This window comes from Condylura cristata, unplaced genomic scaffold (genome assembly GCF_000260355.1).
Source record: "Condylura cristata isolate star-nosed mole 26May11 unplaced genomic scaffold, ConCri1.0 scaffold00005, whole genome shotgun sequence".
In the NCBI taxonomy this organism is placed as follows: domain Eukaryota; kingdom Metazoa; phylum Chordata; class Mammalia; order Eulipotyphla; family Talpidae; genus Condylura; species Condylura cristata.
This window is the reverse complement of record NW_004567106.1, coordinates 52,183,375-52,199,366: the sequence shown is the minus strand read 5'-3', so window position 1 is coordinate 52,199,366 and position 15,992 is coordinate 52,183,375. Positions and strand designations below refer to the sequence as shown.

Genomic DNA, 15,992 nt, shown 5'->3' with positions numbered 1-15,992 from the left:
GGGTGTTGCTGACGTTTGTTCAGCATATTCGTGATGTCAGAGTGCTGGGTTTGGGGGAGTCTCTTGGACTCCCTTCAAGATTGCAGGACACGTGTGCCCCCCACTCTCACAAGCATGCGCTGAGGCCGGAAGGAGGGTGAGTGAGCACGTTGGCTTCCTGTTTCCTTATCGGGAAGAAAAGCATGTGTTTCTGAAAGCCCCAGCATCGTAAGACTCCCCTGGGTGTTTCACGGGCCAGAACTGGTTTCCTGAGACCAAACGTCTTTCCCAAGATCCCAGTTCTCCAGCGAGTACCTGAGCAAAGTCGTCAGATGTGAATGGGAGGCCGGGGGCAGGTGGCAGGAATGCTGGAAATGGCACTGGTAAATGCAGGACCAGGACTGCACTGGTGATGTGACGAAATGTCTAACTGAACGAGAAAAACCACCTAAGCTGTTGAGAGACAGCGGCTGCTGCACAATAGGCTTCTGACCAGAGCACAGCCACTGTGTGACGTGAGCCAGTGGGAGGAGGGGAGGTGAAGCTGCTCAGATCTGTAGCTTCCATAATAACTGATAACTTGCATTAACTTCATTATTTTTTTACACATAATCACAAAAGGTACACTTTTGAAAGAGCAATTTTAGGCTTATGATGAAGTTGACACATTTCCCACACACCCCTATTCTACGCATACACAGACCCCATTACCAACATCACTAGCAAAATGGTAGCTTTTGACCAAGGATGACCCTGCATTGACACATAATCACCCAGCGTCCCTAGTTTACCTACGGTGACATTTCCCCTTATCAGTCATTCCAGTGCATAACTTCATTTTTATTAGAAGAATATCAGAAAAAGGGAAATAGAAATACTCCCTGTGTTGAAGAGAAGGGGAGTTAGAGCCAACGCCGGGGCTGAGTTGACACAGATGCCATCGTCAGTGACCTTTCAGGCCTCCGGGGCCAAAACAGACCCCCGGCGTAGGGCGAACCAGCAGTCACTGGTGGCCCTCAGTCCGATGACGTTGTAAAGCAAAGGTTTATGTGCATCTCCTTTCTTCTAAAATAGGTGATTGCTAGCTTTGAAACTGGGAGTGCTAATTCTAGCAGTAAGTCTTTGTCCTTTTGTGAACCCTGCTGTATTGCCAAAAAAAAAAAAAGGGCTTGAGTTTATAAATATTCCAAAGGACTTCTCCCACTAAAGCATGTCTGTTACATAATTCAAATTTGCACATTTTAAAATTTAGAGAAATTTCTATACATTTGGTGAAGTTAACAGTTAAGCTGAGACATTCCTCCTATGAAATTAAAATCAATACAAGAACATGTCACCTATCCAGATCTATTACCACTTAGCAAAAGTATAAAAATAATCGGAAACATTAGCATATATATGTGGAAAATGTCTCCTTGATGTTTAAGAATTCATGCAACGTCGCTTCTCAGCCTATTTATGCTCTATTGTGTCTGTACCCTTTGTTTCATGTAATAAGCTGCAGTCCTGGGTCTGCATCTCATACTCCCACAGAACTGCGTAACAACGTAATAGCTCTCCAAACGAAGCTAAAGTCAGATTCATCTGCATTTTTGTTGTATGGATTTAAATGTTAAATACACAGCAGCAGCACCACTGTCAACCTGTATCTCCTGCTCTCCCCTCCCCTGTCTAGTTTCGAGGTCAGCTGCCTTCTCCCTGTGACCCCGTGTGCAAGACGGTCGATTGGGCGCTGGCTGTGTGGCAGCAGCTCAACGCCTGCCTGGCCCGCCTGGGCACACCGGAAGCACTTCTGGGGCCAAAGTATTTCCTGTCTTGTCCTGTCATCCCAGGACATGCCCAAGCAACCGTGAAGTGAGTGACATTTCTCCTTACTTGCCTGTTTAAGTTGCCTGGCACTTGGGGGGGCTGGAGGAAGCTCACAGGTTAGTCATGACCCTCCTGCCAGAGGACGGCCACGCCTGGGAGCTGCAGTCGTGTGTGACTTGCTGGGAGTGCGCTCCTCAATGATACCCATAGGAGAAGTTGGTTGGGTAGTCTACAGCCAACACACACACACACACACACACACACACACACACACACACACACACACACAAAGGTTGAGGAAATTGAAAGGAGGACAAAAAATTTATCACCATCATCCAGCTTCGTGAGGATTTTGTGGTTAGCTTTTATTTGATTCTGCACTTACTGGCATCCTGGGCAGAAATCCCCTTGGAAAACAAGGTACATTGATAATTTACCTTCTGTGTTGTTAGCCAAACTATCAACTTAATAATAGTTAATTGAGGGAAAAGGAAGCAGTACGCTGTTAGAATGTACACAGCACTTTCTTGCTAAAAAGAAGAAATGAATTTCATGTATTTGAAATATATCAATTACATTGAATCCTTTTTTACATCCATAGTCTCAAGAATCTAAGGAGCCAGTTTTGGCCTTTATTATATGGAGCCATCACGGAAACCCCCTAAAGGTTCTGGAATGTTTATCCCATTTGGAACTTCAGAGTTTTCCTACTGTTCATCCCAGGTGTTGGGCCCGAGGCCTGCATTTCACCCCTCACAGCCCCAGCATCACCTTGACATTGGGTATCCTGAGCTCCTCGGTAGCCCACAGTTATGCACAGCAGGCCAGGGAGACACTGTCTGCATCACACCTGCAGAGCTCCAAGCTCCCATAGCATTCTAGAAAGACTGGCCAATCCTTTGCCCTGAAAGGAGACATTACTTTGTATCCTGCTTAGATCTACCCTCTGCTCTAGAAGGAGATCCTATTGCTCCCAACGTCCTTTAAAAAAAAGTCCAGAACAAGGCAGAAATGTCATGAAGAATTGCTTATCTTCACCCTTTAGTGCCTTTTTGTGCTAAGTTAAGTGTTTGGTGACATACTGAACTGTTTTTAAAATGTATCTTTGTTAGTCTAGTTTCACTTTTTCTTGAATTTTGTGTCACCAAACATCAGAGCAACTTGTGATATAGGTACTTGGTACAAAGGTGAGAGTTGTAACAGCTTTGAAAGATCTATGCAGATATGGAATAGCTTTGAAACTTCTGTGGAAGACTCAGGTTTCCTTTCTGCAGTCTTTAGCCATGTAATTGCTTTCAGTACTGCAACAAAGTGTAATGTTTGTTAAAGGATTGTCACTGGGGATGGGTGCTGCAAACTGGGGGTAAAGCCCCCACTGGTACAGCTTCTAATGCAGCGAGCTCACCTGAGGAGAGGTGGTTGACCCCCTTTGCAAAGCTCAGAGCAGCCACATGGAAACCCTGAGCCCTAGCCAGGGGCAGGCAGATGTAATTTGCCCATGATTGTAAGTTACACACCGTTTTCAATATACAAAAATACATTGTGTGTCTTAGAGAGATATGGCAAGAAAGTTTAAGCTACTTACTTTCCAGAAGTCTTTTTTCCAAGCTGCAATTTGTCAATTTCCATGCATTTATTCATGGATGCATTCATTCAACACATCTGCAAACATTTCCATTCTCAAGAAAGTGGTAGAGTGAGAGATCAGTTTCATTTGAAAGGCAGTATACACACACTCACACATTTATATGGTAAATCCCTTTGGCATTGGATCAATTCTAAAGTTACTGAAAAACTTAACACCTATGGAAACCTCTTTTGCCCATGGTAGTGTCAGGTGTGGTTTGTAAGAGGCCTGATCCCAACTGGGAATCTGTCCCCTTCTTCCAAGGTGGATGTCTCAGCTGTGGAACGCCGTCATTGCACCCCGAGTTCAAGAAGCAATATTGTCAAGAGCCTGCGTGAAAAGACAACCTGGTCTCGGGCAGACAACTGCCAGAAAACACCCCAGCCAAGGACAGCAGGCGGTGGTGAAGGCCGCGCTCAGCATCTTGCTGAATAAAGCTGTGCTGCACGCCTGTCCCCTGCAGAGAGCAGGTAAGTGCAGCCGGGAGGAGCGTGGGCACCGTTGGCAGTGCCTGTTTGGAGCTTGAATCCCGAGCTCCCTTTTCTTTGTAACTAGAGAAATTATGTCAAGGTTAATGGACATTTTGCAACACTGCTCCAGAACAGTTTTTCTATCATTGGCCCATGTTTACATTGCAGATCTGAGGAAAACTGGAGCTGACTCACAGAACCCTAACTTGGGTATTACGTAGACGCCATGACATTTTTAGAAATGCAAGGAGCTACGTCTTTGAGAACTAGAAGTGTTGGGGTCTGCCTGACTGAATGAAACTGCATTATCCATGCCTTCATTTTGACAAAATGTGGTTTATTTCAGAGTTAGACCAGCATGCAGCTGAGTTCAAAGGTGGAAGTTTCCCTCTGGCCATAGTTTCAAGTTACAACAGCTGTAGCAAGAAGAAAGCAGACACTGGTGCCTGGAGAAAGGTGAGCACCAGTCCTCGCAAGAAGTCCTGCCGTTTCTCTTCCCCTGTCTGGATCAAGCCTGACCTGAGCCACGAAGGTAGGGGCTTGGCATGTCAGCTGCATGCACACTCACATCACGGTCTGGTTTCTGAATAGAAAAGATACTTGTTACTGTTCAACAAAATTCTGAGTATTTGCACATGTTCACAGAATCAACCAATATGGTCAGTACATTTCCAAAAATATTTGGGATCTCCCTACATGAAATGTAATCCTTCACACTAGAATTCTGAAGTTACTGTGTTAATGGGCATTTTAGATTTTTGTGGTGTCCACAAATTATGAGTTGCACTTTGGCACATTTCTGTTCTTATGTGCCAAACTTGCTCTTTCTAAATGTGTGTACAGCCGGTTTGGACTGAGTAGTGAAGGCCTTGTATTTTTACTTGTTCCTTCATCTATGGTTCGTGCCAGGTTTTATTCTGAGCTTTGAGAGTAGAGGTATGAAATCAGCCGACATCTCTGTCCTCACAGAGTTGTTATAATAGAATGGCTTATTAACAGTTTTACACACTGTGGAGCCTAAATATCATTTTGTTCATTAATCTACTTTCATATTAAGCATACAGACTCCCTAGAAGACCCTAGGCCTTGAGAGTTGCAAAAGAACTCAAAGGAATTCTCTTCATTTATAGATAACAAAACTGAGGTTCTAAAACCCTACCTGCTCCCTCTCCTGGGAATGTGGGGTCCTTGTGGCACACGTAATCATGGGCATGCAGGTCACTAGATTCTTCATGATCAGTGTTTATAGTGTTGAGTACCAGTTTCTTTCTTGAGGTAAATGGAGCTGATAAATGTGAAGAAAATAGCTCTAACTAAATAAAAACTTACACAAAAAGTTTAGGTCAGTTTTCGAATTAGTTGCTATTTTTTAGGATACTTGAAAAAATTATGTGCCATCATAGCTTATATTGACTAACAAACTAAACTGATCAGAAGAACTACCCATTATACCAAAATTAGGACCCATTTTCATTCCATGGAAATCAGTGGGGGCCCCCACAGGAAAGCCCGTGGTGTGTACACACAGGCTTTTGGGTAATATAGTGCCAGTGCTAGCGACTGCCTCTGATAACCTGCTTCTAATGAGAATGTTAACTTTGCTTCATTCTTTAGAGAGGGCTTGTGCTAGAAATAGTCAACTACAGAATTCATCAGAAGCATGTTTCATTTTATAGGCATCTAAATGGTTTATATTTTACATGCGGTGTGCAGGCCTGTTCATTTGTGTTATTTTATTACTGTTCAGCTTTTGTGTGCTGTTTTTTCCTGTATAGTTCATAACAATTAAACGTTCAATTTCTATTAAGTACATTGCAGTGTCACTTGCACTGTAGAAACCCACAGATCAAAAACTATTTATATGGTCAATGGTGTTGGAATTTTAAAAGGAGAGAAATTATCATCAAGAGGCAGATATTAAAATCCTCTGGAAGCAGAAGCATAGGGACCGGACTTGTGCACTGACCTCGCTCACACACAGGGAGTTGGTGCTTCCTGCCCCACTGCCTGCAGGAAGCTACATCCAGAGTCACTGCCCAGAGGAAACTCTAGAGTGGACTTAAACCCACAAACAAAGTGAAAAGTCTGTTTCTTTTAACTAGACTAAGTTGTACTCAGTCAATGATTCTTTAATGTTTTCTTTAACAGGTATGAAAAATAAGACTATAACACAATCGAATTGTAACAAGAACACCTCTCTATCCAAACAAAAGTAAGTTCTCCTTTCAGATTTTACACATAGGAGACAACACACATGTCTCATGATTAGATTTTGCAGCTATTTTTAAAAAGCAATGGGGATCGGCACAGTAGACCTTCGGTCTTGCCTGATGCTCCCTACTCTGTTGCTGGTGAATCCTCCCACCACTCCTCCGCTCTGTATGCATAAATACATTCATCTTTAAAAAAAATCATGGTAGTATTAAACTGAAATAAATGAAAGCAGATCCTTAAGGTTAACTTAATACACATTGTTGCCTTCATTTTATCTATTTGCATAAAAATAGGATCAAAATAATTAAAGGCAAGATTTTACTATCTAAAAGTTCATAAGGTCTAGGAAAAGACTAAATGTGTCCAGGACTGTTTCAGCACCGTCCTGTTCCGTGGCAGGTAACTTCAGGACCTTGTGCCACACACTTGCTCACTCGCCAAAGCAGACTTCTCGAAATCCTGTGGAAATTTTATTACCTTAATAGTCTGGTCTCTCCCAGTATGGGAGTAGGTTGTGATACGAATGCCATTCCAGGATAGTAAAAATGCTTCCCGCCCCCCCCCAAAGGTATCCTGTAGATTTCTGTATTGGGGATTGGATTGTTGCTTTCATTTTGAAAAACTCTGTTCTGAACTTTGTTGTAGATCTTTAGAGAACGACCTACCACTGACCTTGAATTTGGATCAGAGATTCTCTCTGGGTTCAGATGACGAAACAGATCTTGTCAAGGAACTTCAGAGTATGTGCTCCAGCAAATCGGAATCTGATATAAGCAAGGTGAGCAGTACAGAGGGATGGACTCTGAGTGGCTCCACCCAGCACTACAGACACTTGAGAACAGGAAAGAAATCCCTTACCTTGCTTACCTGGTAAAGGAACCTCTGTTTAGTTTAACTTGTCTTATAATCTTGTAAAAAAAACCTGAAATTAAAGTTGTAAAATCGCATTATTGGTGTAGACCTCAATTTAAGTTGCATTGGACTCTTTTCACATTGTCAGTCATCTATTACCAGATCATTCTAGAACTTCACTATAGATGGGGCAACAACTTTCCTTACAAATAACTGGTCCATAGAGGATAATTCAGAATATGGACGTCAGTGACTACAGACCTCCTTGAATAAACGTCCGTTACTTAAAAGGGAGCAGGTTGGGATAGGTGCTATTTGACTCAGCTGTTCTGAGCACTCATAATCTATGGACAGAATGGACTATCTTATTTGACCTTGCTGTAAATGAAACACTTAATCATTACCTTATTTTTCCAGTGGATACGATCTTGCAACTTTCATATCCTTTTTTCCTATAGGGTTCATCCGCTCTTGACCTTAATAAACTTCCTTCGAGATTATTTCTCCTGCATGTGAATTAGGGTTTCAGGTCCTTCCAAGTGAGCAACGCAGGGTTCTCAGGCATGTAGTGAAGCACTCCTGAGGGCCAGGGAGGAGAATGGCATGTCTGCTCTGGGTTTACTGGAAAACGGCTTGATAAATTCTTTTACAGATTGCTGATTCCAGGGATGATTTACGAAGGTTTGCCAGTTCAGGAAACAACCCTGCATTTTCAGCAACTGTTAATAACTCAAGAATGCCAGTGTCACAAAAAGTAAGTGCTCTGTCTCTCAAAAATAGGCTACGGGAGGTCACCCCACTTTCAAGTGAATTGCTGAGTTCTCTCATTTTGTAGCTGTGGCTTAAAAATTTACACAACTTAAAGGTTAGAAAGAGGACTCTTTGGCATAATAGCTTGAAAGAATGGCATGGGGAAAGCATTACTTTCCCCTTACAATTGAATGCCTAAAGTTTTGATGCAGTCCTCTTCTGCTTTCACTGCTGTATACAGTAACGATTGAAATTTATTCTAGCTAAATGTATTGAGTAAAATAACTTTACAAGATGCAGATAGTCTTAATTTTCAACAGCGGGATGAGATTAAAGAAAGGTCCTTTGCAAGCAAAAACATCCTACTTTTTGTTTAACTTGTTCCAGTAAGAGTCTTCCCTTTAAAATCAGAATGCCATAGAAGAGCCAGAATTCCAGTAGACTTCCCCCCTCTCAAAATATCTTCCATGATTGATTGGTTAATAAACGTCAAGAGACAGCCCAATACTGTACTCCTGAGTGAACAGAAACAATAAAACATTTTCTTACCCAGTGGACATTTTGTGAGGATGCAGATTTCATAGAGGTATTTAATAAGTGGTTTGTGGGTCACATCCTGTTCTCGTTCATTCCCATCGTGGTTACTCAGGCCTGTGGGGGTAAGTGCAGCGAGCGTGGTGAGACTATTAAGGTATTAATCCTTATCTTAGTACCTGACAGGTCTGCACTCACTGCTTCATTAGTTTTCAGTCCTGATTGGTTATACGTGAAACTTTTGGGGGGAGGGAGAGGGTGGCAGCTGGGAGTGGTGAGGCTGAGCTGCTGATAACATTTATAGAATAGGCTAGAGGAAAAAGTGTGACCTTTCTGGCTTAACTGTCAGAATATCTACTTCCCCTATCTCCCCCCCACCAATTTGGGAAGAGTTTAGAAACATATTCAGGGTCACTTCTGTAAAGTCTGACTAGCACATGGATCTTAGAAGCAATCACCAAAATTGAATCAGTGTATTTTGTATTTACAAGTGGAAGGGGTCCCTACTTTTTTTTTTTTTTAAGATTTATTTATTTATTCATACAGAACTGGGGTACAGGCCAGAGATGCGGAGTGTGAGAGGATCACCAGAGACAGAATGGGGAGCAGAACAGGCAGATCGACAAAGTACACTGCTGAGGGGAGCAGTGGGCGGGTCAGGAGAGGTCTGCCACGCCATGTGGTCACCTCCGGGGCAGGGGGGGATCGAACTCATGCGGAAGTGGCTTTAGATTCTCAGTGCTGTGCTTTAACCCGCTGTGCCACCAGGGAGGGCCATGGGTCCCTACTTTTTAAAAATTTATTGATGCATCGAAGAACTAGGTATAAGCCAGAGGTATGAAGATTCAACAGAAAACAGTGGATCTGCTGAGGAGCACGGCAGGTGAGCCATCTGCTGGGTCGTGTGGGTCGGCTCTGTGGCCGAGGTTATAGTGCCAAGACTTAGCCCCTAAACCACAAGGGCCCCCACTGTCTTACATAAAAAATGTTTAGTGAGAAACTTCTATCACATGACCCTAGTGGCTTTGTTATACAATAAGGTACTCTCAATAAAAAGAGGACTGAAAGGGCCCTCCGTGGTGGCACAACAGGTTAAAGCTCAGCAGCTCCATCGCTGCCGGGCGGTGACCCACATGGCATTGCAGACCTTGCCCCTCAGCAGTGTATTTTGTTGATCTTCCTGTTCTGCTCCCCAGTGAATCCTCACCACTCCTATACCCCAGTGCTCTATGTACAAATAAATCTTAAGAAAAAAAGTACTGAAAGTGGGATCAGTGAAGGACAGCTTTGTTTTAAAAGGAACCTTTGAAGAAATGGTTCCTATTATATGTGCCCTGGGCTCTTACAAAGGAACCACAGGCTGGTTCAAATGTATGATTGATATGGATTAGAACTGCTGTCTCCCTCTCCCCACTGAACACGCTGAGGGAAGCTGTTTTCTCAGAATGTGCCAGCAGAGGGCAAAGTAACACTCATTTCCCAGCCTTTGAAAGTTGGCAGTAGACTCCTACCTTGTGAGAAGACTCTAGCATTTCTTGGCTAAATGCCCAGTTTCCTCTGTTAGCAGGAAGTAACTCCCTAAAGAGGTGAGAGATGTCTGGGTTAGCTGAAATCACTTTTTGTGGCTAAAGAGGGGCCTTACTGCCACAGTGTAACTCCTTTCTGCCCTAATAGTGAGGGGATCAGGTTGGGTTTATTAATGGGGAACATGTTAACCAGATCTCTAAAACACATACCTTCGAATCAGTAGTACAAAGCGCAGATACTGATGTTTTCCCCTCAAGACATGCGGACTGGAGCCTCAAAAATGAAAAACATTGTCCCCTAGAGGTTCATATGTAACTGGTCTGTGTGCAGCATGCATTTGGTAACTTAAAAAGCTGTTGACTGTTGTCACCTAGACTTTGGACCCATTGCTCTAAAAACAGTACTTTGCCACCCTCACTCTATCACACTCCTTTCTTTCCAAATGCATCTTTAGAAAGGTTGATAATACCTACGCTAAACTTCTTCCATTATTGTACTATTCTCACACCCCACTTTTCTCTATGCTTCACCTGTCACTTTTATGAGGCCTCCCCTGCCCTTCCCTTCCCTTCCCACCTAGAATGCAGGGCCTGGGTATGCTCATAGCTTCTGGCTGCTCTGTACTGAACGAGTGAATTGCGCTGATTTAACAATTCAAGGCTGGACGATTAACACTTTTGGGTAGCGCCTTCTGGACAAACTCTGAGGGCTCTCTGAACTTCATGTGTACAGTGAGAGTCACCATCATGTTGAGCAGAACTGTTTTAGTGTTGGACATGCCAAGTACACATTCCCCTCCTGGCTCTGGGTGCAAACCCCCAGGCCAATGTGCTTGGCTGCTGGGTGTCAGGAACACTGTGGTCTGTCACTGGCTGCTCTTTGACCCCTAGGCTGCAGCCTTCACTCAGCTGGATTCAGTCTCTGTGTGAGGACCCATCCTCACATAACCACGCTCAGCCTCCAGCCATACTTTCAGCTGTTGTGGGGATTCTTGGAGCTTCATGGCCTGAGGAAAAACGTGCCCCTGTGCCATGAAGATGTTCTCCCTTACCTTTATGAAGCCAACAAGGGGACAGGCCAGGAAGTAATACGCTGCGTGTATCCTTTCCCTCATTTTGGGCCTCGGTGACACCCCTGTGGATTTGCAGAGTCCAAAGATCATGGCAAGATAACTTATAATTTCCCTCCCCTTCTCCCAGATTCCCTTTACCAACTAGCTATTAACTAGACTTGCCCGGTGAATGTACTATGATTTAGACTAAATGACAAGTTGGGACTGGCCTTACTCAGCCCATGACTAAATTCCACTTGACAGATCTAAGACGACATCAGAATATTGTCAGCTGAGGCCAACCAGTTACTTTCCATGAACAGCCACAAGAAGTACTTTGCCTGGTAAACTCTAGTTTTCATTTTCAGTCTTTTAAAGGGAAAGTAAGTCCCATGTTTGTTGGTTGATGTGCTACCCGAGGGGAGGCGCACTGAGTGAAAACGGGGAGCCTAGGTCTTGTCCCAGCTCCCCTTTGGCACTTCCTCATGTGCAGAGCGAGAGACATGGACTTCAGAGTTATAAAGCCTTGGGAAAGTAAGAATCTGCAGTTCCCAGGTTCAGAATACCCTTAGCCATGCAGCACTGCTCCATGGGAGCTTACTAAGCAGCTTCAGGGCAAGAATGTTCTCTGTTGTATGACAAGCAGCCAGAATAGTGTAAAGGCCCCAAAGTGTACTGACTAATAGTTTGACTTTTAGAGGACATGTCTAAAGTGGAAGGCAGGAAAGTGAGGTGGCTTACCTAAGGTCGTGTAGTCATTTTGTAGAGTTGCTTACAAATAGGTGGTCACGCAAGTTGAATTCACACACAGGTTTTGTTGGTAAGGAGTTCCCAGACTCTCTGGCAGCAGATTTACAGAGTACTCATCTTGCACTTTTGTGACATCAGGAAGGACCTAATGAATAGCATAGGAAGTTCATGTTGACTTCTTTTTCTTTTGACTTTGCAGAGAACTTCTGTTTAGGGAGAAACTCCTACTGCTAGCCCAGGGGCAAAGAATGAGAAGTGATTCCAGAAGGTGAGAGCAGTGTGACCAACTGTCCTCTCTCTCTTACAGGAGGTGAGTCCTCTCAGCAGCCAGCCACCTACCAGCGAATGCAGCAACAGTAACTCAAAGACTGAGTTGGGTATTTCAAGAGTTAAATCTTTTCTTCCTGTTCCTAGAAGTAAAGTCATCCAGTGTTCCCAGAACACCAAAAGAAGCAGCAGCAGCAGTAATACAAGGCAAATAGAAATAAACAACAACTCAAAAGAAGAGATTTGGAACTTACGCAAAAATGAAGTAGAAAAATCTAACAAATAGGCCTGCCTACAATATTCTCTGTATTTTCCACACAAAAACCCATAAGATGTACATACCTTTAAACAACTAAATTGTTTTCACTGTATTATAAAATAAGAGTGCGGGACCACTATTCAATTTTTGTAAAGAATGTATTTATAGCCAACATTTTGTTGCTTTTTTTTCCAATTCTGTAAGATTGAATTTCAAAATCAAGAAATTATGCCTACTTTTCAAGTAGTTTTATAATAGAAAACTTCTAATAGTTTAATCAACATGTTCAGGGGTATTCAAACAATTGTGTGTACTGTATATCTATAGTTATGTACATATGTATATTTAAAGTCCATGAATCGAACTGCATTATATTACAAAATCTGTACAACATGGGCTAAAATATGTACCATTTTCAATGGAAATCAAAATAATTTTATGTTCACAAAGAATAACTAGAATGGGGCAATAACCAGTCATTTCTAAACAGTTACTTTAGTTTCCATAAAAGCCATATTAAGTATTTTGCCTGTTAAATTTTAGTTTTTACATTTTAAAATCTTTTAATGTTTAACGTTGCTAATTGATTGCATCACATTTATTTATGCTTATGAATTTGCATTATGAGTTGTAAAATACAAAATTATATAATGCAATAAAAGTGTTATCTTTCTTACAAAAGTTTTGTACCTAAGTGGCTATGAAAAATAACTGCATATATGCTTCAATAAATTCATTACTCCTTCCAGTCTAGTAGCACAACTAATAGAATTAGTAACAAAACTATTTCTAAGATGAAATAACTTTTACTTATACAACTCAGTTGAGATGCTTTCACACCAAATAAAATACTGAATTAATGAAATAATTTTGCTGTATTTTCTATAACTGTTAGTGATTTATCCATTCAACAGTTATTTGTGTTCCACTTAGGAATATTTGTTCTGACTTCACTGGAAGATTCACTTTTACTACAAAGTATAACTGGAACTCTGGGAATTTGATGTTCACTGAACAAAATGCCTTCTTCCCATACATACCCAAAATTATTTTCTACCAAATATCACTTGCCTAATAAAACCTTTACTTGGTGAAAATAATTTACACTGAAGTATACATGTGTTTATACTCTGTTAAACTATCAAAATGCTTGAAAAATGGTGTAAAGCAGAATAGGTCTATCAGACAGAACACAATTCAACACTTACCAGCATTCTCCCCAACTTCATCATTGCAAGGCAAATCTTGGAGTTTTACACCTCTGAAATCATGCACAGGGACAAAGGATGGCGTTGAAGAGAAGCTGGAGGAAAGTGGCTTAAGGCTTAAACAATCATTCCTTTGAGCTCCACTCAAATTCTGTTTTCACAAGAAGACATTAATCTTGGGAACTAAACTAAATGTTCTCAAAATCAAAGACTAATGTACCCAAATTCAAGTGATTCTGATGTGTTTTTCCTTCTTCGTACATCTGTTTACATTACACAGAATTAGATTTCTTAGTGATAAGGCCTTGTGTTTAGTTTTTCTAAAGATAAAGATTCCATTAGTGTACTCAAGGACCATAAAACACCACCAATGCAGCTTTGATCTGCAGTAAAATCCAGCCTGCACACATTTAAAAAAAATTGGAAGACAGGCTATAAGAATGTCTAATTAGTGCTTTTAAAAAGAGAGGCTTTCATAATACAAGGAGAACCTACTACTGGGAAATCCATTTAGAGGTGATTGCTATTTAAAAACAATAGAAAATGTCAGTATACCACACAATATCACCATTTGAAAGTAACCCCTGAGTGTGATGATTTTGTATCCATTATGTGGAGCTATGAATGTACATATGAGTGAGTTGTAAGGTAAAGCGTAACTTTCTGTAGATCATAGCCAAAAAATTTGAAAGTCAACACCCTGTGGAATTTAGTGGGGAGTGTGTGCAGTAATTCTGGGATAAAATAGTCTTTGATGGAAAAGAGTCATGCTTCACAGGTGAATTGGTGGTGGAAATTCTATGGGGCCTACACCTGAGGAAATAAAGCAAATACTGTAAGAAGAAGAAAAAAAAATGAACAGTGCTATAAAATAAAAAATAAAAAGATCCATGTGGCTGTTATTATGTATTACTACTTAGTAACTATTTAGCCTAATCAACTTACTCATTTTGAACCAGTTTCCTCAATAGTAAAATAGGAATTTTACCACCCTACAAGTTCTCAGTAAGTAATAAATGAGGTAATAAATAACATCTTTCATTCATAAAATAAGTAGAATGTGGTATTCCAGCATTTCATATTGTAATCAACTGAAAAAACACTGGTCACTACATTGTACATACATAATCAGATTAAAATACAGCTTTATGAGACAGCCACTTGATAGGAATCTCATTGGAAACTAATAACGTTCAAACATCAGCAATTTCCCTACTCTTTTATTGGCTTAAAGATGAGTTTATCCAAAATAGACTAATAATTTACTTTATAGTTTCCTATGTAAAAGTTTAGAACGCTGTTCATTTGTGACAACATGGATAGAAATGGAGAGGGTAATACTAAGCAAAAAATAATAAGGAAAAAGACAAATATCACTTATATGTGGAATATAGAGAAACAGAGTTCAATAAAACCAAACTAACAAACCATTGAAAACTGAGGAATCTAATCGACAAGGCAAGGAATAAACAGTGAGGCAGGGGCACAGTGATCACACGGAAGACTGCTGTCTGGTGTGGAGGCACACATCTGAATCACATGCTGTAATGCTGTTAGCTCAAAAGAAAAGAAGTAGAGACCACAAATTCTGGCTGTCATGAAAAGTAATTAATTTTGATAGACATGGCCAAATTTTCATTACTACGATACCCACATTTTGCCAGTTAATCTTTAGTGAAAACTAAATTCAGCTGGTTAATCAAATCTTGTTTACTCCCCTTTTTTTTTTAAAGATTGATTTATTTATGCATACAGAGCTGAGGTACAGGCCAGAGGTGCAGGGGTGGTGAGAGGCTTCACCAGAGACAGAGTGGGGAGCAGAACAGGCCAACTGACAAAGTACACTGCTGAGGGGAGCAGCAGGCGGGCCAGGAGAGGTCTGCCACGCCATGTGGGTCACCTCGCAGGGCGGGGATCAAACTCATGATGAAGTGGCTTTAGCTTCTTAGTGCTGTGCTGTGCTATGCTGTAACCCGCTGCGCCACCAGGGAGGGCCCTACTCACGTTTTTAATGACTTGATTACTACAGAAAAGGTGCTCTCAAGTTATGAGTCCCCTACTCCTTTTGCAAAAGTTTTCTGAGACTAAGCCACAGGTATCCATGGTCTAATGATCTTCTACTAATTCTGCACCAAGTTCAGTGCTAGGGACAACAGAAATACATTAAGAAGGGAAATGCAGTATTGTTACTTTCATTCTAAAAGGCAGAAATAAGTAACACTTGACTATCAGGAGTTATGAGTTCAAGTTCTCCCCACAAAGCTGGATGGCAACATCTCTGCTCTTCAACATCCTCACAGGAACAATTAGCATTTTCCTTGTTCCCAGGAGGAAAAGCACATCCAAAATCAGAAATTCTGATAGTTGTTTCTATACATTCTATAAGTAAGGAAATCAGCTTAACAAAATTCCATCTAAGTGATTTGGGTGATATTTTAAGGAAATCGAGAATTTTTTTTTTCTGGAGCCAGTTCAAAAGTTCACATATGTTCAGAATGACTTCAGACCTTATTTGAGTAATAACACATGAGAGGCTAGATGTAAATCATTAAGATGTGCTAATTCCCATCTATATTGGGCCTGACAGCCTAACTGTGGTTATGCAGTGACTATATGAACAAAGCAAAAACAGTTTCACACCTTGGGTTCTATAAGTAAACGTTAAGTGGTAGAGTTATGTAATAGGATCCTTTGT

The 15,992-nt window shown here is 41.4% G+C and overlaps 1 protein-coding gene across 1 annotated transcript in view; it reads left to right on the top strand.

Moving 5' to 3' along the window:
• The window catches only part of CTTNBP2 (cortactin binding protein 2), a 125,434-nt gene extending 112,290 nt beyond the window's left edge, over nt 1–13,144 (top strand). Inside the window, exons 17-23 of the mRNA XM_004676973.2 lie at nt 1,655–1,833; nt 3,680–3,885; nt 4,232–4,417; nt 6,034–6,097; nt 6,745–6,877; nt 7,604–7,705; nt 11,871–13,144. Coding sequence (XP_004677030.1) covers nt 1,655–1,833; nt 3,680–3,885; nt 4,232–4,417; nt 6,034–6,097; nt 6,745–6,877; nt 7,604–7,705; nt 11,871–12,116 — 1,116 coding nt within the window. The 3' untranslated portion in view covers nt 12,117–13,144. The remainder of the gene's footprint in view (nt 1–1,654; nt 1,834–3,679; nt 3,886–4,231; nt 4,418–6,033; nt 6,098–6,744; nt 6,878–7,603; nt 7,706–11,870) is intronic.
• Nucleotides 13,145–15,992: the final 2,848 nt, after the last annotated feature.